The sequence below is a fragment of the Helianthus annuus genome, chromosome 16 (assembly GCF_002127325.2).
Source record: "Helianthus annuus cultivar XRQ/B chromosome 16, HanXRQr2.0-SUNRISE, whole genome shotgun sequence".
NCBI lineage: Eukaryota > Viridiplantae > Streptophyta > Magnoliopsida > Asterales > Asteraceae > Helianthus > Helianthus annuus.
The window spans coordinates 177,151,321-177,175,527 of record NC_035448.2 but is presented as its reverse complement, the minus strand read 5'-3'; the positions used below and the strand labels follow the sequence as shown (position 1 = coordinate 177,175,527).

At 44.4% G+C, this 24,207-nt stretch overlaps 1 protein-coding gene across 1 annotated transcript; it reads left to right on the top strand.

Annotated features, from left to right (window-relative positions):
• The first annotated feature begins 18,438 nt into the window (after nucleotides 1-18,438).
• LOC110920070 lies at nucleotides 18,439-22,302 on the top strand. The gene has a single exon (XM_022164309.1). It carries the CDS (start codon nucleotides 18,439-18,441, stop codon nucleotides 22,300-22,302), a length of 3,864 nt encoding a protein of 1,287 aa, XP_022020001.1.
• Nucleotides 22,303-24,207: the final 1,905 nt, after the last annotated feature.

Sequence of the window (24,207 nt, the reverse complement as noted above, 5' to 3'; positions counted from 1 at the left end):
GGAAATAAATGTTTGTCTGCTGAAACGTTTATTCATTTGTTCTTTTGACACTTACGTCTCAATAGTCACGCTATGCAACTTTTGAAGATGTATTGGTAATTATTGCCCACAAAGTTTAATTTTAAGGATAGACATCAGCCATCTATATAGGTATTTTAGGGACCTGTTACACCTGTTTGGGTCATGTCAAGTTGGTAGCAGGTTTGGGATTTTATTACAAGATAATAAAACCCACTTTTGTTTTGGATCACATGTACTATCTGGCCAACATTCGAAACTGTGTCGTATACTTAGTCATCCAAACAGTCGTATGAACCGTAAACATGTAATCATGGAGAATCTGATCGAGGAGATCCGAATCCTTGGCTATGGATGCGGAGCAGGTCTATAGTTTTGTTTTTGGATCACGTGTACTATCTGGATTGTTTTTTATTTAACTTGTGTGGGGATATAGTTTTGTTTAACTTTGGCTGATTGACGACGGGCCAGTGGGGAAGCCCACTTTACCCGCTTTGGGCCTTTCTTTTTGGGAGCCCAATTACTTAAAAGCCCACTGGATAGAATACCCTTGCTTATTAAGGTTCCTCTTTCGTTTGGAGATGAGCGGGAAAACAGCTAAGAAGAAGCAGGTTCATTAAATGCTTGATAAGAAGAGTATCCGGTCACAGTCACTGTACTTATCCGGCTGGGCATTAATGAAGAGAGGTATCGCACCGTTGGGGGTCAGACACGTGTCTGACCTTCCCAAGAAACCCCAAATACCGTCGGATAACATGGGGGAAAGCCCTTGAGGAGATAAGGGCTGGCCATTATATAAGGGAGAGAAAAGATAGAGCAAAGGTAAGTATAATCTCCGGCAAACTCGTCATTTACTACTCTCATTAAATCCCTTCTCATTAAATTCCGACCAACATTCCTCATATTTAATACACACAACTCATTAATTAGATTCACACCAAGGAAGGAACTTTCCGGTGAATATCTTCATCGGAAAATACTCCTCATCTTTCCCGGCAAGTTTACTTATTCTCACGCCGGAGCTTGGTCACGGATCCCCCTCCCAGGGTCCCCCGTGGCGAGGCTAACGGTTTATTCTTTTGTAGCAAGCAAGGACAGGAGCTCCTGACGTCACCGGAGATCCAGCCAACGTCAGCCGGAGGTTGGGTATTCGACATAGGCGCCATCCGTGGGACACAGGCTTGACCGGTGTTCCCACATCGACACTCGACGTTCAGAAAGCAGCTTATCCTGTCAAAAACAACATGGCAACCCCACATAACTCGCATGTCACCCAGACGGCACAAAACGACTTGGATAAGGTCACCGTGGAGGATATTACTCATGAAGAGGGTAACGAGAATCAGGTAGAAAATCTGGAAGAAACGGAGCATGTCACTCCTGGTTTCGTGGCCATGCACAGGGAAAAGATAACTAAGTGTCTTGAAGATTTGAAGAGGCAGGAAAGACTAGATAGCCTCAGGACCAGGCTTTCATTTGACACACCCTCTAATCAGGAAGGAACAAACTTCCAGAATAAGAGCAACAACGGGGACCAGCTGGAAGCGTTTATGTCTGCCCTAAGGCAGATGTCTTCCGAGGAAAGAGAAGACTTGATTACAGGTCAGAAACCCAAGAAGAAGGAGAAAGACAACTTGGGTGGCGGTGGTCTAGACCAACCATACCTGCCACGAGACTTGGCTGAGGTCTCGAAGTTCACGAGAAGAATATCAGAGGCACCCATGCCTCCCAAGACAAAGCTGCCCCCAGGCTTCGATCGCTACGATGGAACGAGAGACCCGGAGGATCACTTACATGCCTTCCGAGGAGCAGGGCAACTAGGAAGGTGGCCCATGCCGGTGTGGTGCCACATGTTTGTGCAAACCTTAACAGAAGGAGCCCGACTTTGGTTTGATAGTCTTCCCCCGGGGAGTATAGACAGCTACGAAGAGTTAAGCGAGAAGTTCCTCAGAAACTTTGGCCAGCAAAGAAAGGTGGTCAAGAATCCGAATGAAATCCTTCACATCAGGCAAAGGGACAACGAGCGGATAGACCAGTACATGGAGAGGTTTGTTAAAGAATGTATGAACATCAAGGATGTCTCGGAGGTCATGAAGATCAGTAGTTTCATAAATGGGCTGAAGCATGCACAGTTGTGTGAAAAGCTGGGAGAGGAATTCCCACCTTCCTTCGACAATCTTATGGACAGGGTTAGAGCCTTCGTCCGGGGAAAAGATACAGTTAGCAAAGCTAAGGAGACGGATGCCACACCCCGGAGGACCGCTCCGGCTGCAAGGCCCCCTAAGAAAGGTACACCCTATTCCTGGAAACCTACCTTTGATAGAATATTGCATGACAGGGCGAGGCCCTCATACTCCCCCTATAGACCTCGAGGGAGAGGTCCCCCTCCTTACTCCGACAATTTCACCCCTCTCGTTAAGACTCCAAGCGAGATACTAGCCACGGAGAGGGTGAAGAATTCTTTCCCAAGGCCACCCCCCATAAAGCCAGGACCAAAGGCACAACCGAACGAATACTGTGAGTTTCATAAGGGCTTTGGGCACAAAACCGATGACTGCACGTACTTCAAGAGAGAAATAGAGGCTGCGGTGAAAACGGGAAGACTGGCCCATTTGGTCAAGGAAATCAAGGAAGGGGGAGGGGATCGTAAGGGAAGAGATGCAAGGGAGCCTGTGAGGGCAGATGTTGATATGATTAGGAGGAGAAATGAGTTTGACGTTACCCGAAGTGTAAAGGCCAGGATCCTAGGCTCCCCAAACTGCATGAAAACTCCCATCCTTATGCCATACTTAGAAGAAGGTGAGGTGCAACGACTCCCGCTGAATATCTCAGCTGTGATAGCTGGACACAAGGTGTCTAGAATACATGTGGACGGAGGGTCAGGCGTCGAGGTAATATACGAACACTGCTTCCTCAGATTCGACAGGGATATAAGAGATAGGTTGGAGGAAGACTCTATACCATTGGTGGGATTCAACAACAGCGTGTCACATCCCCTGGAAAAGATCAGGCTCCCATTTACAGTTGGTGTAGGTGATCTGGTCCGGACGATAAATTTAACCTTCACAGTAGTCAGGGCACCCTCCAAGTACAACGCAATCCTGGGAAGGCCCGGAATCGGAGATCTGCAGGCACAAGCATCCACCCCCCACGGGGCTTTGGTATTCCAAACACCAAAGGGTCTTGCGTGGGTTAAGTCAGCTTACGAAGTGGTTTCTTCAGTATCCAAAGGGGAAGAACCAGGAAGATCCCAGGAAAGGAAGGTGGAGGAATGGGTCCTCCGTGATAAATTCCCGGAACAAACAGTCAAGGTAGGGAGCCACTTAAGTGACAAGTGCAAGAGTGCCCTAAAGGAGTTACTCCTCCACAACCTAGATGTGTTTGCATTTCAACATGGAGACATGACAGGAATTCCTAGAAGCCTGACGGAGCATCGGCTCAACACTTTCACGTGGGCGAAGCCAGTGAAGCAAAAGAAGCGGAGTATGGGACCTAACAAGAGAAGGACCGCTTGTGAGGAGACTCGAAAGCTGCTCAGAGCAGGGATCGTCAGAGAAGTTAAATACCCATCCTGGGTTGCTAACCCAGTTATGGTTCAGAAAAAAGATGGGGGATGGAGGATGTGCATCGATTTCCAAGACCTAAACAAAGCATGCCCCAAGGACTGTTACCCTCTCCCGAAGATAGACACTCAGGTGGACTCTCTGTCCCAATATCCCCTGAAATGCTTCCTAGATGCCTACAAGGGATACCACCAGATACAGATGTCAATAGAAGACGAAGAAAAGACCGCTTTTATCACAGATGAGGGAACATTTTGCTACACCAAGATGCCCTTCGGTCTCAAGAACACGGGGGAAACATACCAAAGGTTCATGAACACCTTGTTTAGGGAACAAAGGGGAAGGAATCTAGAGGTGTACGTTGACGACATTGTCATCAAGAGTTTGACGGAAGCAACTATGATAGACGACATAACCGAGACTCTCAACACCATGCAGGATGTAAACATGAAGCTGAACCCTGGGAAATGCTGTTTCGGGGTAGAGGAAGGAAATTTCCTGGGGGTAGTGGTAACCAGAGGGGGAATAAAAGCAAACCCGGAGAAAACCCAGGCTGTAGCCGAGATGCGTTCTCCCAAGTCCCTGAGAGACATCCAGCAGCTGAACGGGAGGCTGATAGCACTAAATCGCTTTTTGTCAAAGGTGGCTGACAAAACCCTTCCCTTCATGAAAGTATTAAAAGACTGCCTTCAGACCAGCAAATTCAACTGGACCACTGAGGCCGAAGCCGCCTTTCAGGAAATGAAAACCTACGTTTGTAAGCTCCCTACGTTAGCCACCCCAGTGCCTGGAGACCCATTGCTCCTTTACCTATCCGCCTCAAAGACGACCATAAGCGCGATCATGATGGTGGAACGGGAAGGGAAACAGATCCCCATATACTTTATCAGCAGAACGCTTAAGGGGCCTGAGGAACGGTACATGCCTCTGGAGAAACTTGCGTTGGCCCTGGTCTTTGCATCTCGGAGGCTCAGGAGGTATTTCCAAGGGCATAAAGTCACCTTAGTGACCGATCAACCCCTTCAGAAAGTGCTCAGAAAACCAGAGCTGTCGGGGCGACTAGCTAAATGGGCCGTAGAGTTAGGGGAACACTCTCTGGAGTTCAAACCCAGAACTACCATGAAGGGACAGATACTGGCTGATTTCCTAGCAGAAGTCCCTGAGGATGAAGAGAGGGAGCTACTAAAGTGGGAGGCCTTGGAGGAGGAAGAGAGAAAAAGGGAAGATGAGGCTGTGTGGAAGTTATTCACTGATGGAGCATCCGGTGAAGAAGGGAGCGGTGCATGTATCACGCTGGTAAGCCCCGAGGGGGTCGAGCTGACATACGCTATAAGGTTGGACTTCGAAAACACCAACAATACCGCGGAAGGAACAGGAAGTCTGATGCAGCGGAAGGAACAGGAAGTCTGATGCAGCGGAAGTTCCCACGGTTGAAAGTCGACAAGAAACATGGATGACCCTAATCATCCAATTCCTCCGGGACGGAACTCTACCCGAGGGAGAATGGGCGGCCAGAAAAATAAGGGTCAAGGCCCTACAGTATGAGCTGATTGAGGGGGAGCTATACCGAAGGTCGTATCTGGGCCCGTCCCTGAAGTGTGTTGATATGGAGGAGGCCGAATATGTGGTCAGGGAGATGCACGAGGGGATTTGCGGGATGCACTCAGGACCAAGAACAGTAGTAAGAAGGGCAATGAACGCAGGGTTCTACTGGCCACGAATGTACGAAACGGCATCTGAGGAAATCAAGAAGTGTGACAACTGCCAAATACACGCCCCGATGACCCACCGGCACAAACATCCCATGGTGCCAGTCTCGACGTCTTGGCCATTCCAGAAATGGGCCATCGACATAATTGGGCCTTTCCCGGAGGGTCCAGGAGGGGTCAAATACGTGGTGGTGGCTATTGATTACTTCACTAAGTGGATTGAAGCGAAGCCCTTAGCAAAGATCACTGGAGATCAAATGAGACGGTTCGTGCTGGATAACATCGTATGCAGGTATGGGGTTCCGAAAGAGCTGGTAAGTGACAACGGGGTCCGATTCGCCGGAAGACCCTTCAAGCCATGGTGCGAGCAAATGAGGATTCAACAAGTGTTCACTTCCGTTACTCATGCCCAGAGCAACGGGTTGGTGGAGAGAGCCAACCAGAGTGTTATTAAAGGGATGAAGGGTAGGCTTGGAAGGAAACAGAAGGGCTGGCTGGAGGAACTTCCATTCGTGTTATGGGCATACCGAACCACCCCCACAAGTTGCAACGGGGAGACCCCATTCAGTCTTACCTATGGAAAGGAGGCTATGATCCCTGCTGAAATCGGGTCCCAAACTGCTCGGATGAAGCTTCGGGATGAGGAGAACGAGCAGGATCTCAGAATGAACCTAAACTTGTTAGAAGAGAGAAGGGAGATAGCAGCAGTAAAAGAAGCCCACTACAAAAAGCTCCTGGAAAGTTACTACAACACCAGAATGAAGAAACTCAACGTTGTCCCAGGGGATCTGGTTCTCAGAGCCAACGAGGCTAGTCTGCAAGAAAACACCGGAAAGTTGGGTCCCAACTGGGAAGGACCCTACAGGGTCACGTGGGCAAATGGCAAAGGAACCTGCAAGTTGGAAACGCTAGAGGGGAAGGAGGTCCCTAGGACCTGGAACCTCATGCAGCTCAGGAAGTATTACATGTAAGGGGCATGCCCCCAAGGAAAACGGCCAAGGGCCACTTTTGTAGTAGGTAGAATATATGTACGGGGGCTTTCCCCCAAGAAAGTAAACCTTTTTGTAAACAATCTATGACGGGAAGTATAAATCCCCCGAAGGTTAAATGAAAGACGGACGAAAACGTCCCATTTTGAAAACAATGGGTAACCATACCTGGGCAGACGTGCCTATGAGCACCCTTAAATATGAACTAGAGCAAACAAGCATACGTGTATGAGGCATTCAAAGCATGCCCAAAGCCCGGCCGTGGGGCTAATAAAGGTCTAGCTAACCTAAAACGGACAAAAGCAAGTTAAAAACATAACACCACATTATAAACTTGTCCACCGATTGGCCTCGAACAGACAATCATAGTTCAACGAAACAAACAACAAAGAACAAATAATGCAAACACACCCATGTATACAAAACTACGAAGGGAAATCTGCTTTATTTAATACAAAATGCATACACAAAGAAAAGCCCCAGTAACTTGGGCGAGAAGTAGCAATACGCAAGATTACAGACACAGCAAGGTGAAACAAAAAAAAAAAAAAGAAAAAACGTAGCTCCTCGCTAAAACAGTCTAAAAATCCCTAGGGAATCACCAAGATAACCTCCGATAAGAACCCCAGTAAAACAAAACAGACAAGGAACAGGCAACAAAGCGAAGGGGGCTATACATAACCATAGGCCATACGATTAAAGGTCAGGATGGTCCCCAACACAAAGGACCATCCAAGATAGTCAAGCAAAACATACAAGTATCCCAAAGTAAGTTAAAGTTGTTACAACCATATCGAAGTTTATCAAATGTTCAGAATTCACTGGGGATCACCCCCGGAAAGGGACGGTGGAGACGAAGGACCGGCAGAGGAGAACAGGGTCTTCAATTCATCAATTGAAATCAGGGGATGCTCAAGGATCTTGGTAAGGATGGCCGGGGTTTGACGCCCAAACTCCTCGTTCAGTTTGGACAACTTCTTTTTCGCCTTGGAGTTATAAAGAGGAGTCTCTTTTCTACCCAAGCCCTGGGCAGAATAAGCATAGCCATCCTTCAAACCCGCCTAATAGCCAACATCCCTATAAGCCCTATAAACCTCCTCCAAACCGCTTTTAAAGTCTTCCGATTGAGCGACAGCAGTGAGGAAGGCCCCAAAACCTTCAGTGATCAACCAGTGCTTTTCCCCCGCCAATCGTTGATTATCGTCGGAAGTTATCCCGTAGTCCGCATACATGCTATTAAGCTGCTCGTGGGAAACGGAGCCAACTTCCTTCACATGCTTCAGCTCAGCAATAAGCTCCTCCTTTTCCGCAACCAACGATGCCATCTCCTGCTCCCAAGCCCGTTCCTTCCTCTCGAGCATAGCTCCAGCCCCCTAGATAAAGGATCAGTGTGCACGTATATATACATAAAAAAGGGGGGAGAAGACTATGCACCTTCTCCTCCTGCAATCTCCTCTCAGCGTCAACCACCTGGCCTCTAAGCCCAGCAACGATTGACTGAGAAGCCTTAAGCTCAGCCTTGAGTCCCTCGTTCGCCTTCCTCAGATCATCAATCCTTTGCAGCATCCCAGCACCTCTGAAGAAGCTTTCACACAAAGACATGCTGTATTGATCTTCAAAGAGATCATCCCTCAGGGCAGAGTTTACAAATTTATGCGAGGGGGGGACAGCATGGTTCAGAAAGTCTCTGGCAGCTTCAGGAGTCCCTATTACGGAAGAACTAGTTACCTTCCATTTGGGAACATAAGTGGTGGGGATGGCATCGGCAAACAAAGGGGCAAGAGGGGATCGATGTGCAAGGCCCTCGAGGAAAGTGGGCTTGCTAGTCCCAATGGCACGTGAAGGAGAAAGCTCAAAAGTTGAGGAAAAGCGAGCCACTCCTACTTCAGAAGCCTTATCCCGGACACGGGAAGGAGAGGGACCAGTTGGAATTTCTATAGGCTCCTTGGAACTCCCCTAAGAAGCAAGAAAAAGAACAATCAGAAGTGACACAAAAAGACAAAGCAAGAAGAAGAGAAAAAATAACCTACCAACAAAGGAGCACTCACTAAGCTTGAAGACTTCAAATGCTTAGACAGAGCGCCTTTGACCCCGGCAGGAGGAAGGTCAGAGGCAGCCTTGGAAGAAGGGGGAAGCTTCTGACCACTAGCACTACGGAGCCTCTGACGGATGTTACGTGGTGCAGGAGCCGGCTGGGGACTGGCAGACCTCCTCTTACGGACTAACCTTATCTCCACATCTTCGTCATCGCTTTGGCCGGAGGGATGAACGGGAGGAAAGTCGGGGGAACTCTCCTCCTCACCAGAAGGATCCTCCTCATCACCACCCAGAACAGCAGAACCTCCTGCCTGGACGGATCCCCCCCGCAACCTGCACCTCCGCGTTCAACCTGGGATCAACCTCGTCATCAACCACATATTTTACATCCTTAGAGTCGCCCTGGAGAAGCCGCCACAGAGTTATCTCTGCACAAGACACAAAAGATGACTATGGGTCCCCAAAGACATAAAAAAGGAAATGGTTGTAAAAAGCAAACCAAGAACAAGGAAATACCTTTCTTGCCGAAAAAAGCTCTCGGACGAACTGGGTAAGAGGGGCTCAGACCGCCCATAGCAAGCATCCCTTCGGAGAAAGTAAAAGCCCTTGTTGGATTGTCACACATCCTTTTCCACTGGATGGTCTCACTTGTAGAAAGGGTAGGGATAGCATCTTCAATAGCGGCGTCAAGATCCTTTGTGTAACAACTCTCACTAAAATTAATATTTAGTATGATAATTATGCAATAAGGAAACCCTAATTGAGACACCCAAGTAATTCTGCATAAATCCTAAAATTTTCAGAACAATCAGAATCTGGATCAGGGCCCCTAAAACTCATGGGGGGGGGGATAAACCCTAGTGGACGATTATCTTTAATTCTCGTTGTCAGTTAAGAATTTCTCGAATTCAGTGATTCAGCAGGCCTAGTCCCTTACGGACCGTAAGGGAATAGTCTTACGGTCCGTAAGCCTGTCAATTTTGGTGTATAAATAGCAGGCCTTGGGACGTGAAATCAGAAGTTAGAACGACGTAAATTCTCGTTGTATACGTCGATTATAGCCGAAATAGTCTCCAAATCACTAATTAGTATAGCGGGGTGCTGCTACGATGCCGGGTATTAACTCGATCGCTGTTCAATTCTTTTCTTTCCGTCAGCTTTTATTTTTGTAAATAATAGCTCAGGATTTTACCCTCTAAATCCCTAAACTCTGCCCGTTATTTGGGTAATAACTCTAATCACTAGTACGATACATTATCCGATCGATTCAGGAACCATCTAACGAATGCCGAAGTGCTGTGCTTTGTGAATTTCGTTAAACGGAATCCAAAGTACTATACTTTGTGAGTTCATTAAATGGATACCAAAGTACTGTCTGAATAAGACTATACTTTGTGAAATTCGTTAAGGTTCGAATCTCGTGACTACCGTTAAGGTTTGATTTGGGTTTTACACAAATACGTATTCCATTCTGTTAAACTATATGTTTAACTACCGAAAATACTCCCCACTACACACTCGCAATCAAACAAACTATTAAATCATCAGAAGATCCAGAATAATAAAGTGCATGCTTAATTATCGGAAGAAGTAGAATCAAGAAGTTGTTAACTCAATCCTGCATGCTGATTTGTGAGTCATTCTCTTTTTATCAACTGTTTTACAAAACTCCAAAATTATTTTCAAAGTTATAATTACAGGGATTAAGTCTTTGTAATCACCAAGTTACAGCCGGTATGTGGGGTTTTGTATACATTACTTGATAATCTTCACCATTGGGGCAGCCATTGGGTGATATGACCATAATCACAGACGCCATTGGACAGGTGGGCCAATGGGTCGAGTGGTAAAGTACTGTGGGTAATTGGTTTGATATCAGAAACATTGTAATCGCTCTTAATACTGTAAATTATAACAAATGTGTCGTTTTCAGTAAAATGAATGATTCACTCAGTATTTCCCGCTGACAAAACCTTTTTAAAACGCGTTTCAGGTAATTACAGTAGATTGGAGTAAGGATTGGATCCGGCACTAAAAGACTTCAAGAAGTGGCTTATTTTATTAATTAAATCAAATTAAGAAATATTGTTTTTATTAAAAGCTACCTTTGTAACAATGGAATTTATTCCATCTATTTAAATAAAATCCGGTGTTTCTAAACTCTGATATTTTTCCTAACTCACGGTCCTGATAAAATTTCCGCTGCAATATTTTTCAAAATAACTCACCGGTACCACTGGACTGCTCGCGGCTCCCGATTCCGTCCAGGATGGGGTCGGGGGACGTGACAGAAGGTGGTATCAGAGCCACTGCTTTAAGCCTATAAGTGTTGTGATAATAATACTTAAGCTTAAATAAAAAGAGTTAGGAGATTACTGTTAAATGGTAGCACAGCCGATATCAGTTAGACTTGAACATAAGAAAAGATGCCTTAGTATAAGCTAAGCTACTTGTTTACGCAATTAGGTGTTATAATAATACCTAAGTTTAAACGGAAAATTAGAAGCTTAATATTATCTGATAGCACTCGGGATGATATTTAGACTTGAACTTAAGAATTTTGCCTTAAATAAACTTTAAGGTAAATTACTTATATAAGTACAATGTAATGGATATTGGTATTCCATAAAAATGACGATTAGCAGGCAATAACACGTAATTGCTTCTTGCTTATTGATATTATTTGGTCGAGAATAAGATATGTTAGGGAAATACAAATTTCCTTGATTCTGGATAAAAGTCCTAATAAAAGAGGCACTTTTAAAAAAATCTTGAAAAGATACTATTTATGGGAAATAGAAAATTTTCTCCGGCAAAACTGGGTATAGAGTAGCAGACTCTCCAGCTTATCCGGATATATTGAAGTTACCTCTCCGGCGCGAACCGGGTAAGATGGGGTATATAAAATGTCAAACAAGTGACAAGATTTCCCTAAATAGTATCATGGCCTGATATCAGACTTGTTTTTGGAAATACGAATCTGTTAAATACATTAACCTTATAAATGGTATGTATATTACAGCATGTGAAATATATGATTATATAGATATGTGTATCTATAAGAAATTCCAAAAGCCATAACGATTGATAATTAAGAATAAAGCACAAGTATATGTGTCAATAATAAATCTAGATTCCTTTATCAAGAATCTCTTACCTATATCGATATCAAACATTATTTCGTTTGATCATCTACCTCGTAACTCGAGCGTCAACATAAACAGTGGAAACTCTATAAGTTGGAACACCATAAAAAAAAATATAAGAATTACCAATGCGTTATCATAAATTATTAACGCCATAAATTATAAACGCAAATAAGAAGCATATAAAGTTGTGCTAATGCACAAGAAAACACATGAAACTTAAATTATACGTCCACAGACGTCGAAGTTTATCACACACGACTTCCAAGACAAGACCTTTGAAAAATATAAATTAGGCACAATGACCCCAATACTAATTCCGTCAGTAAAAGTACTACTAACCAAAAAGCGGCACTTTGCAACATGATCTTACAAACGATCTAAATTTCACTAGATACGTTAGAACGAGAATCCAATCTGAGTCATAATTACTAGCACTGCAAAAGGAATCCCATACCTTCGCAAATCCCCTATTTCATTTTATTCGACATTCCCTGATAATGTCACTTAACAACGGTTATCACACGAAATTCCAGATAAAGCTCTTATATTCCCTTCGTTGCAATTCTGACCTCTATGAATAAACTTTTGCTACTTCCCCTAATGGTCATCATACAATGAGTTTTTCTTTCATAGTGGCGAATATTGATCTATTTCATTTCTTGGTAAATCTACACGGTACACATGCACTTTTTGTTGTACATATGGTTCATTTGAGTTACGAAGACCATAGGAAGGCTTCATTCCAATTTGTTGTTTTATCAAAAGTTCAAATCTCGTTTTGCTATACTTGATCTTTGCATTGTAAACCGCGTTTTACAAAGCGATGACTCTTTAATATCGAATCAATGAATTTCTTGAAAAACTCGATTTTCTTTTGAAGAGTATACATGATTTCTGTTGTGATCATGTCCGAACTTCCTTATTAAAACTCGTTTTTATCCAAACCCAGTTAACTTGCTCGCAATCCGTATTCAATTCAAAGTCCCATATGATATTTTAAGCCATCATATTCGAATTCAGAATAATCCCAACAAGCATTTCGATTCTCTTGAACTATAACATACTTTCTTGGCCTTCGACTTCACTGAATTATTTCTTTGATCACGATCACCTTGTAATGACATTTTCACAAAATTTGAAGATTGCGCTAATCTAGGATTGAATTATTTATATATCTATATTGAATCTGCTTTGTTAATTTATTTTATAAAAGCAATCTTAACACAATTATGTGCTAAGATAATGATCCACCATTTCATGTCCTAATTCCTTAGTCCTTACAACCTAAATCGAGCCTTTCGTGATATTTCTTACCTTATCATCATTGATCGAAAAACATTATATAAATTTAATTGATTATATATAGAAACTTCCAATATAGTATTTATGTATTTAAAATTTTTGTTAAAACCATTAAGGTAAAGAATTTATATTTTTACGTATAAAATTTTGTTTGAAGTATACTCTCATTTAAGTTTATGCATTTATTATTGGCAATTAATATTAGTTTTATTATTAGTAATATTATTAGTATTATTATTTTTAGATACTAGAGTTATTATCAAGGGCATGTATTGAATAGCCTAGCCTTAGTTAGGCATGGACTGGCCACCTATGCTTAAACAAGGCAGCACTAACCAATATCCGCCATGATAATGACTAGTTAATTAAGTCATCATACTTATTTAGTAAATTTCAATTATATATAAAAATATTTTTATATTATATATATAGAAATATATATACTTTGTACTGTAAAGAGAAGACATTTTCATAAAACAATTAAAGGGACGAATAAAATTATCTAAATAATTGTCTAAGTATTCATGAACAAGACATATTATAAATAAATGTTCAACTTGATTAATATTTCACAACTATTAAATACTTATAGAAATATTTTTTATGTATATATATATTAAAATATCAAATGTCATTTACGCAAGCCAATATTTAAGTATGCTTGATATTAAAATAAACATTTATTATTCTACTTTTATGATTTAAAATACCCTAATCTTATAGTTAAACATACTTGATTTTAAAAATGATAATCATGAGTTCTACGATATTGGGTAAACCTATTTACAAAACATATATCATTATTTTATCAAAATTATTACAGGTTTTGATATTTTAAACCTATCTATATTTATTTATTATTCTACTTTATGATAACATAAAAGGAAAAGGTATTTAATAAATCAAAAGATCACCTATCTTTAATCAAACCTTTTGATTAAAGTCATCTGAATACAATTATGTATTAAGACAAAAATACACTAACTTTATTATCTTTTCATGTATTCTTACAAATCACCCATCTCAGCACATTGATTTTCTCATATCATAATTCAATATCTGACAAAACATTTTCATGTTTTCATTTCATTTTGAACCAGTCAATCTTAAGTCTTCCTTAGTTACCTATCAAGGTAAGTTTTCTTCTGACAAATAATTTTACTAATTCCAAAAAGTTCTTCGCATTCATTTTAAGAATCTATAGATCATATATCTTTTGGCTTAAACATAATCACCTTGGAAACTATATCATTTCACCGGAATGTCTCATCTTTTGAAATATCCAAATTTGCTTCCTTGAAACTCTCAATTTCGAAAACGGTGAATTTATTCGGTCATCATAGTTATTGAATTCTTTCAATCATTATAAACACTTTGTAGCGTCCAAATAGATTTGTAGCCTGTGCTAAACCCTATTCATACGTCATTCGTTTGATTTGTCATATTCTTGGTACAATTATGTACTCAGATTACGATACACTAAATTCTATTATCCAGTACCATTTAAGTAAACGATATTGATTTTCGGATAATCATTAACAAATCATTTTCCATACTTCCATTCACAAATAGATATTTATCAATTCAGAATCTCCCCTAATTGATCAAAGTAAGTTCATTTCGGATATTGAATCCAATTGTTTCTATAAATCATTTCTATTTTTAAAAATTCATACCCCTCAAAATATCTTTTGATTCCATTCCACGATACATTATTTCTCTTAAATTAAAAGAAGAAACATAAAGAAAATATCATAGTCCAAATCTCGAGGACGAGATTTTTATTAAGGTGGGGAGGATGTAACAACTCTCACTAAAATTAATATTTAGTATGATAATTATGCAATAAGGAAACCCTAATTGAGACACCCAAGTAATTCTGCATAAATCCTAAAATTTTCAGAACAATCAGAATCCGGATCAGGGCCCCTAAAACTCAGGGGGGGATAAACCCTAGTGGACGATTATCTTTAATTCTCGTTGTCAGTTAAGAATTTCTCGAATTCAGTGATTCAGCAGGCCTAGTCCCTTACGGACCGTAAGGGAATAGTCTTACGGTCCGTAAGCCTGTCAATTTTGGTGTATAAATAGCAGGCCTTGGGACGTGAAATCAGAAGTTAGAACGACGTAAAATTCTCGTTGTATACGTCGAGTTATAGCCGAAATAGTCTCCAAATCACTAATTAGTATAGCGGGGTGCTGCTACGATGCCGGGTATTAACTCGATCGCTGTTCAATTCTTTTCTTTCCGTCAGCTTTTATTTTTGTAAATAATAGCTCGGGATTTTACCCTCTAAATCCCTAAACTCTGCCCGATATCTGGGTAATAACTCTAATCACTAGTACGATACATTATCCGATCGATTCAGGAACCATCTAACGAATGCCGAAGTGCTGCGCTTTGTGAATTTCGTTAAACGGAATCCAAAGTACTATACTTTGTGAGTTCATTAAATGGATACCAAAGTACTGTCTGAATAAGACTATACTTTGTGAAATTCGTTAAGGTTCGAATCTCGTGACTTCCGTTAAGGTTTGATTTGGGTTTTACACAAATACGTATTCCATTCTGTTAAACTATATGTTTAACTCTGATATTTTTCCTAACTCACGGTCCTGATAAAATTTCCACTGCAATATTTTTCAAAATAACTCACCGGTACCACTGGACTGCTCGCGGCTCCCGATTCCGTCCAGGATGGGGTCGGGGGACGTGACACTTTGGCACAGGGGACTCCGGCAGCATGGTTGCAGAAACGAAGATGAATCTGCACTTCCAGTCCTTTGGATAGGTAGAAGTTGGCATGAAACTGTAGCAAGGCCTCGAAACACTGTTCTGTCGCTTAGCAAAGGTGAACCAGTCTCCGTCAGAAATAAGCCGATAAAACATACAGAACAAAGGGACAGAGGGTTCCCCTGAGATAGCGGCACAGGACAGTTCGAAATGAACCACCCTCATGAACCCCAACGGATGAATCTGTGAGAAATGAACACCGAAATGACGGAGTAGAGAAATCTTGAAGGCAGAAAGGGGGTATCGGACCCCACAGGAAGAAAAGGCAAGAGTGTAAATGGGTATTCTATCCGGCGTGCATTCTGCCGATTCATTAGGGCCGGGTAAGGAAGGAGAAAACCGATCTGGAATGTTGTATGCCTCGACGAAGGATTTCAGGTCCTTCACTGTTAAGATAGACCTTATTGACGACCGGCCGCCGCGACTCTTGATTAGAAGAGATGGGGAATGGGGAAGATGGTTACAGGGAATGAAAGGAAGTTGGGAAATTTGAATGGGAAATCGGAAGAGATTAAAAGGGGATATTTAAAGAGATAATAGCTGACATACAAGTAACCGTCACATCAGCAGTCTCTTCAAAAATTTAAAAACGGGCACGTGCAACTAGGGAGTTAATTCCCGCTACAGATGATTCGGCGATATAATGATTAATGAAAACTGCAAACAATAACTGACCAGGAGTGGGCCCACCAAAAGAAAATCCACCCCTCTTAAGCGGTTGAGACTCAGCCCCGGATCATGAGCCTCGGGTCTCAGAACCAGGGACTAAAGATGACTTGACGACGGGCCAGTGGTGAAGCCCACTTTACCCGCTTTGGGCCTTTCTTTTTGGGAGCCCAATTACTTAAAAGCCCACTGGATAGAATATCCTTGCTTATTAAGGTTCCTCTTTCATTTGGAGATGAGCGGGAAAACAGCTAAGAAGAAGCAGGTTCATTAAATGCTTGATAAGAAGAGTATCCGGTCACAGTCACTGTACTTATCCGGCTGGGCATTAATGAAGAGAGGTATCGCACCGTTGGGGGTCAGACACGTGTCTGACCTTCCCAAGAAACCCCAAATACCATCGGATAACATGGGGGAAAGCCCTTGAGGAGATAAGGGCTGGCCATTATATAAGGGAGAGAAAAGATAGAGCAAAGGTAAGTATAATCTCCGGCAAACTCCTCATTTACTACTCTCATTAAATCCCTTCTCATTAAATTCCGACCAACATTCCTCATATTTAATACACACAACTCATTAACTAGATTCACACCAAGGAAGGAACTTTTCGGTGAATATCTTCATCGGAAAATACTCCTCATCTTTCCCGGCAAGTTTACTTATTCTCACGCCGGAGCTTGGTCACGGATCCCCCTCCCGGGGTCCCCCGTGGCGAGGCTAACGGTTTATTCTTTTGTAGCAAGCAAGGACAGGAGCTCCTGACGTCACCGGAGATCCAGCCAACGTCAGCCGGAGGTTGGGTATTCGACATTGGCGCCATCCGTGGGACACAGGCTTGACCGGTGTTCCCACATCGACACTCGACGTTCAGAAAGCAGCTTATCCTGTCAAAAACAACATGGCAACCCCACATAACTCGCATGTCACCCAGACGGCACAAAACGACTTGGATAAGGTCACCATGGAGGATATTACTCATGAAGAGGGTAACGAGAATCAGGTAGAAAATCTGGAAGAAACAGAGCATGTCACTCCTGGTTTCGTGGCCATGCACAGGGAAAAGATAACTAAGTGTCTTGAAGATTTGAAGAGGCAGGAAAGACTAGATAGCCTCAGGACCAGGCTTTCATTTGACACACCCTCTAATCAGGAAGGAACAAACTTCCAGAATAAGAGCAACAACGGGGACCAGCTGGAAGCGTTTATGTCTGCCCTAAGGCAGATGTCTTCCGAGGAAAGAGAAGACTTGATTACAGGTCAGAAACCCAAGGAGAAGGAGAAAGACAACTTGGGTGGCGGTGGTCTAGACCAACCATACCTGCCACGAGACTTGGCTGAGGTCTCGAAGTTCACGAGAAGAATATCAGAGGCACCCATGCCTCCCAAGACAAAGCTGCCCCCAGGCTTCGATCGCTACGATGGAACGAGAGACCCGGAGGATCACTTACATGCCTTCCGAGGAGCAGGGCAACTAGGAAGGTGGCCCATGCCGGTGTGGTGCCACATGTTTGTGCAAACCTTAACAGAAGGAGCCCGGCTTTGGTTTGATAGTCTTCCCCCGGGGAGTATAGACAGCTACGAAGAGTTAAGCGAGAAGTTCCTCAGAAACTTTGGCCAGCAAAGAAAGGTGGTCAAGAATCCGAATGAAATCCTTGACATCAGGCAAAGGGACAACGAGCGGATAGACCAGTACATGGAGAGGTTCGTTAAAGAAAGTATGAACATCAAGGATGTCCCGAAGGTCATGAAGATCAGTAGTTTCATAAATGGGCTGAAGCATGCACAGTTGTGTGAAAAGCTGGGAGAGGAATCCCACCTTCCTTCGACAATCTTATGGACAGGGTTAGAGCCTTCATCCGGGGAAAAGATACAGTTAGCAAAGCTAAGGAGATGGATGCCACACCCCGGAGGACCGCTCCGGCTGCAAGGCCCCCTGAGAAAGGTACACCCTATTCCCGAAAACCTACCTTTGATAGAATATTGCATGACAGGGCGAGGCCCTCATACTCCCCCTATAGACCTCGAGGGAGAGGTCCCCCTCCTTACTCCGACAGTTTCACCCCTCTCGTTAAGACTCCAAGCGAGATACTAGCCACGGAGAGGGTGAAGAATTCTTTCCCAAGGCCACCCCCCATAAAGCCAGGACCAAAGGCACAACCGAACGAATACTGTGAGTTTCATAAGGGCTTTGGGCACAAAACCGATGACTGCATGTACCTCAAGAGAGAAATAGAGGCTGCGGTGAAAACGGGAAGACTGGCCCATTTGGTCAAGGAAATCAAGGAAGGGGGAGGGGATCGTAAGGGAAGAGATGCAAGGGAGCCTGGGAGGGCAGATATTGATATGATTAGGAGGAGAAATGAGTTTGACGTTACCCGAAGTGTAAAGGCCAGGATCCTAGGCTCCCCGAACTGCATGAAAACTCCCATCCTTATGCCATACTTAGAAGAAGGTGAGGTGCAACGACTCCCACTGAATATCTCAGCTGTGATAGCTGGACACAAGGTGTCTAGAATACATGTGGACGGAGGGTCAGGCGTCGAGGTAATATACGAACACTGCTTCCTCAGATTCGACAGGGATATAAGAGATAGGTTGGAGGAAGACTCTATACCATTGGTGGGATTCAACAACAACGTGTCACAACCCCTGGGAAAGATCAGGCTCCCATTTACAGTTGGTGTAGGTGATCGGGTCCGGACGATAAATTTAACCTTCACAGTAGTCAGGGCACCCTCCAAGTACAACGCAATCCTGGGAAGGCCCGGAATCGGAGATCTGCAGGCACAAGCATCCACCCCCCACGGGGCTTTGGTATTCCAAACACCAAAGGGTCTTGCGTGGGTTAAGTCAGCTTACGAAGTGGTTTCTTCAGTATCCAAAGGGGAAGAACCAGGAAGATCCCAGGAAAGGAAGGTGGAGGAATGGGTCCTCTGTGATAAATTCCCGGAACAAACAGTCAAGGTAGGGAGCCACTTAAGTGACAAGTGCAAGAGTGCCCTAAAGGAGTTACTCCTCCACAACCTAGATGTGTTTGCATTTCAACATGGAGACATGACAGGAATTCCCAGAAGCCTGACGGAGCATCGGCTCAACACTTTCACGTGGGCGAAGCCAGTGAAGCAAAAGAAGCGGAGTATGGGACCTAACAAGGGAAGGGCCGCTTGTGAGGAGACTCGAAAGCTGCTCAGAGCAGGGATCGTCAGAGAAGTTAAATACCCATCCTGGGTTGCTAACCCAGTTATGGTTCAGAAAAAAGATGGGGGATGGAGGATGTGCATCGATTTCCAAGACCTAAACAAAGCATGCCTCAAGGACTGTTACCCTCTCCCGGAGATAGACACCCAGGTGGACTCTCTGTCCCAATATCCCCTGAAATGCTTCCTAGATGCCTACAAGGGATACCACCAGATACAGATGTCAATAGAAGACGAAGAAAAGACCGCTTTTATCACAGATGAGGGAACATTTTGCTACACCAAGATGCCCTTCGGTCTCAAGAACGCGGGGGCAACATACCAAAGGTTCATGAACACCTTGTTTAGGGAACAGAGGGGAAGGAATCTAGAGGTGTACGTTGACGACATTGTCATCAAGAGTTTGACGGAAGCAGCTATGATAGACGACATAGCCGAGACTCTCAACACCATGCAGGATGTAAACATGAAGCTGAACCCTGGGAAATGCTGTTTCGGGGTAGAGGAAGGAAATTTCCTGGGGGTAGTGGTAACCAGAGGGGGAATAAAAGCAAACCCGGAGAAAACCCAGGCTGTAGCCGAGATGCGTTCTCCCAAGTCCCTGAGAGACATCCAGCAGCTGTACGGGAGGCTGATAGCACTAAATCGCTTTTTGTCAAAGGTGGCTGACAAAACCCTTCCCTTCATGAAAGTATTAAAAGACTGCCTTCAGACCAGCAAATTCAACTGGACCACTGAGGCCGAAGCCGCCTTTCAGGAAATGAAAACCTACATTTGTAAGCTCCCTACGTTAGCCACCCCAGTGCCTGGAGACCCGTTGCTCCTTTACCTATCCGCCTCAAAGACGACCATAAGCGCGGTCATGATGGTGGAACGGGAAGGGAAACAGATCCCCATATACTTTATCAGCAGAACGCTTAAGGGGCCCGAGGAACGGTACATGCCTCTAGAGAAACTTGCGTTGGCCCCGGTCTTTGCATCTCGGAGGCTCAGGAGGTATTTCCAAGGGCATAAAGTCACCTTAGTGACCGATCAACCCCTTCAGAAAGTGCTCAGAAAACCAGAGCTGTCGGGGCGACTAGCTAAATGGGCCGTAGAGTTAGGGGAACACTCTCTGGAGTTCAAACCCAGAACGGCCATGAAGAGACAGATACTAGTTGATTTCCTAGCAGAAGTCCCTGAAGATGAAGAGAGGGAGCTACTAAAGTGGGAGGCCTTGGAGGAGGAAGAGAGAAAAAGGGAAGATGAGGCTGTGTGGAAGTTATTCACTGATGGAGCATCCAGTGAAGAAGGGAGCGGTGCAGGTATCACGCTGGTAAGCCCCGAGGGGGTCGAGCTGACATACGCTATAAGGTTGGACTTCGAAAACACCAACAATACCGCCGAATACGAAGCCCTCTTAGCGGGGATGAGGCTAGCACAGAAGATGAAAGCGAAACACGTGGAGGCTAGCACCGATTCACAATTGGTAGTAAAGCAATACCAAGGAGAATATGAAGCGAAGGATAGCACCATGGCTCGATATGTGGCGAAAATTAAGGAGGCAGCCAAGGCATTCGGGACCTTTAAGCTAGAGTACATCCCTCGTGGAAGGAACAGGAAGTCTGATGCAGCGGAAGTTGCCACGGTTGAAAGTCGACAAGAAACATGGATGACCCCAATCATCCAATTCCTCCGGGACGGAACTCTACCCGAGGGAGAATGGGCGGTCAGAAAAATAAGGGTCAAGGCCCTACAGTATGAGCTGATTGAGGGGGAGCTATACCGAAGGTCGTATCTGGGCCCGTCCCTGCAGTGTGTTGATATAGAGGAGGCCGAATATGTGGTCAGGGAGATGCACGAGGGGATTTGCGGGATGCACTCAGGACCAAGAACAGTAGTAAGAAGGGCAATGAACGCAGGGTTCTACTGGCCACGAATGTACGAAACGGCATCTGAGGAAATCAAGAAGTGTGACAACCGCCAAATACACGCCCCGATGACCCACCGGCACAAACATCCCATGGTGCTAGTCTCGACGTCTTGGCCATTCCAGAAATGGGCCATCGACATAATTGGGCCTTTCCCGGAGGGTCCAGGAGGGGTCAAATACGTGGTGGTGGCTATTGATTACTTCACTAAGTGGATTGAAGCGAAGCCCTTGGCAAAGATCACTGGAGATCAAATGAGACGGTTCATGCTGGATAACATCGTATGCAGGTATGGGGTTCCGAAAGAGCTGGTAAGTGACAACGGGGTCCAATTCGCCGGAAGACCCTTCAAGCCATGGTGCGAGCAAATGAGGATTCAACAAGTGTTCACTTCCGTTACTCATGCCCAGAGCAACGGGTTGGTGGAGAGAGCCAACCAGAGTGTTATTAAAGGGATAAAGGGTAGGCTTGGAAGGAAACAGAAGGGCTGGCTGGAGGAACTTCCATTCGTGTTATGGGCATACCGAACCACCCCCACAAGTTGCAACGGGGAGACCCCATTCAGTCTTACCTATGGAACGGAGGCTATGATCCCTGCTGAAATCGGGTCCCAAACTGCTCGGATGAAGCTTCGGGATGAGGAGAACGAGCAGGATCTCAGAATGAACCTAAACTTGTTAGAAGAGAGAAGGGAGATAGCAGCAGTAAAAGAAGCCCACTACAAAAAGCTCCTCGAAAGTTACTATAACACCAGGATGAAGAAACTCAACGTTGTCCCAGGGGATCTGGTTCTTAGAGCCAACGAGGCTAGTCTGCAAGAAAACACCGGAAAGTTGGGTCCCAACTGGGAAGGACCCTACAGAGTCACGTGGGCAAATGGCAAAGGAACCTGCAAGTTGGAAACGCTAGAGGGGAAGGAGGTCCCTAGGACCTGGAACCTCATGCAGCTCAGGAAGTATTACATGTAAGGGGCATGCCCCCAAGGAAAACGGCCAAGGGCCACTTTTGTAGTAGGTAGACTATATGTACGGGGGCTTTCCCCCAAGAAAGTAAACCTTTTTGTAAACAATCTATGACGGGAAGTATAAATCCCCCGAAGGTTAAATGAAAGACGGACGAAAACGTCCCATTTTGAAAACAATGGGTAACCATACCTGGGCAGACGTGCCTATGAGCACCCTTAAATCTGAACTAGAGCAAACAAGCACACGTGTATGAGGCATTCAAAGCATGCCCAAAGCCCGGCCGTGGGGCTAATAAAGGTCTAGCTAACCTAAAACGGACAAAAGCAAGTTAAAAACATAACACCGCATTATAAACTTGTCCACCGATTGGCCTCGAACAGACAATCATAGTTCAACGAAACAAACAACAAAGAACAAATAATGCAAACACACCCATGTATACAAAACTACGAAGGGAAATCTGCTTTATTTAATACAAAATGCATACACAAAGAAAAGCCCCAGTAACTTAGGCGAGAAGTAGCAATACGCAAGATTACAGACACAGCAAGGTGAAACAAAAAAAAAGAAAAAACGTAGCTCCTCGCTAAAACAGTCTGAAAATCCCTAGGGAATCACCAAGATAACCTCCGATAAGAACCCCTGTAAAACAAAACAGACAAGGAACAGGCAACAAAGCGAAGGGGGCTATACATAACCATAGGCCATACGATTAAAGGTCAGGATGGTCCCCAACACAAAGGACCATCCAAGATAGTCAAGCAAAACATACAAGTATCCCAAAGTAAGTTAAAGTTATTACAACCATATCGAAGTTTATCAAATGTTCAGAATTCACTGGGGATCACCCCCGGAAAGGGACGGTGGAGACGAAGGACCGGCAGAGGAGAACAGGGTCTTCAATTCATCAATTGAAATCAGGGGATGCTCAAGGATCTTGGTAAGGATGGCCGGGGTTTGACGCCCAAACTCCTCGTTCAGTTTGGACAACTTCTTTTTCGCCTTGGAGTTATAAAGAGGAGTCTCTTTTCTACCCAAGCCCTGGGCAGAATAAGCATAGCCATCCTTCAAACCCGCCAGATAGCCAACATCCCTATAAGCCCTATAAACCTCCTCCAAACCGCTTTTAAAGTCTTCCGATTGAGCGACAGCAGTGAGGAAGGCCCCAAAACCTTCAGTGATCAACCAGTGCTTTTCCCCCGCCAATCGTTGATTATCGTCGGAAGTTATCCCGTAGTCCGCATACATGCTATTAAGCTGCTCCTGGGAAACGGAGCCAACTTCCTTCACATGCTTCAGCTCAGCAATAAGCTCCTCCTTCTCCGCAACCAACGATGCCATCTCCTGCTCCCAAGCCCGTTCCTTCCTCTCGAGCATAGCTCCAGCCCCCTAGATAAAGGATCAGTGAGCACGTATATATACATAAAAAAGGGGGGGAGAAGACTATGCACCTTCTCCTCCTGCAATCTCCTCTCAGCGTCAACCACCTGGCCTCTAAGCCCAGCAACGACTGACTGAGAAGCCTTAAGCTCAGCGTTGAGTCCCTCGTTCGCCTTCCTCAGATCATCAATCCTTTGCAGCATCCCAGCACCTCTGAAGAAGCTTTCACACAAAGACATGCTGTATTGATCTTCAAAGAGATCATCCCTCAGGGCAGAGTTTACAAATTTATGCGAGGGGGGGGACAACATGGTTCAGAAAGTCTCTGGCAGCTTCAGGAGTCCCTATTACGGAAAAACTAGTTACCTTCCATTTGGGAACATAAGTGGTGGGAATGGCATCGGCAAACAAAGGGGCAAGAGGGGATCGATGTGCAAGGCCCTCGAGGAAAGTGGGCTTGCTAGTCCCAGTGGCACGTGAAGGAGAAAGCTCAAAAGTTGAGGAAAAGAGAGCCACTCCCACTTCAGA

What these genes read in the sequence shown, in the direction of transcription:
- LOC110920070 (XM_022164309.1), top strand. Translation starts at nt 18,439, where the DNA reads ATGTACCTCAAGAGAGAAATAGAGGCTGCGGTGAAAACGGGAAGACTG.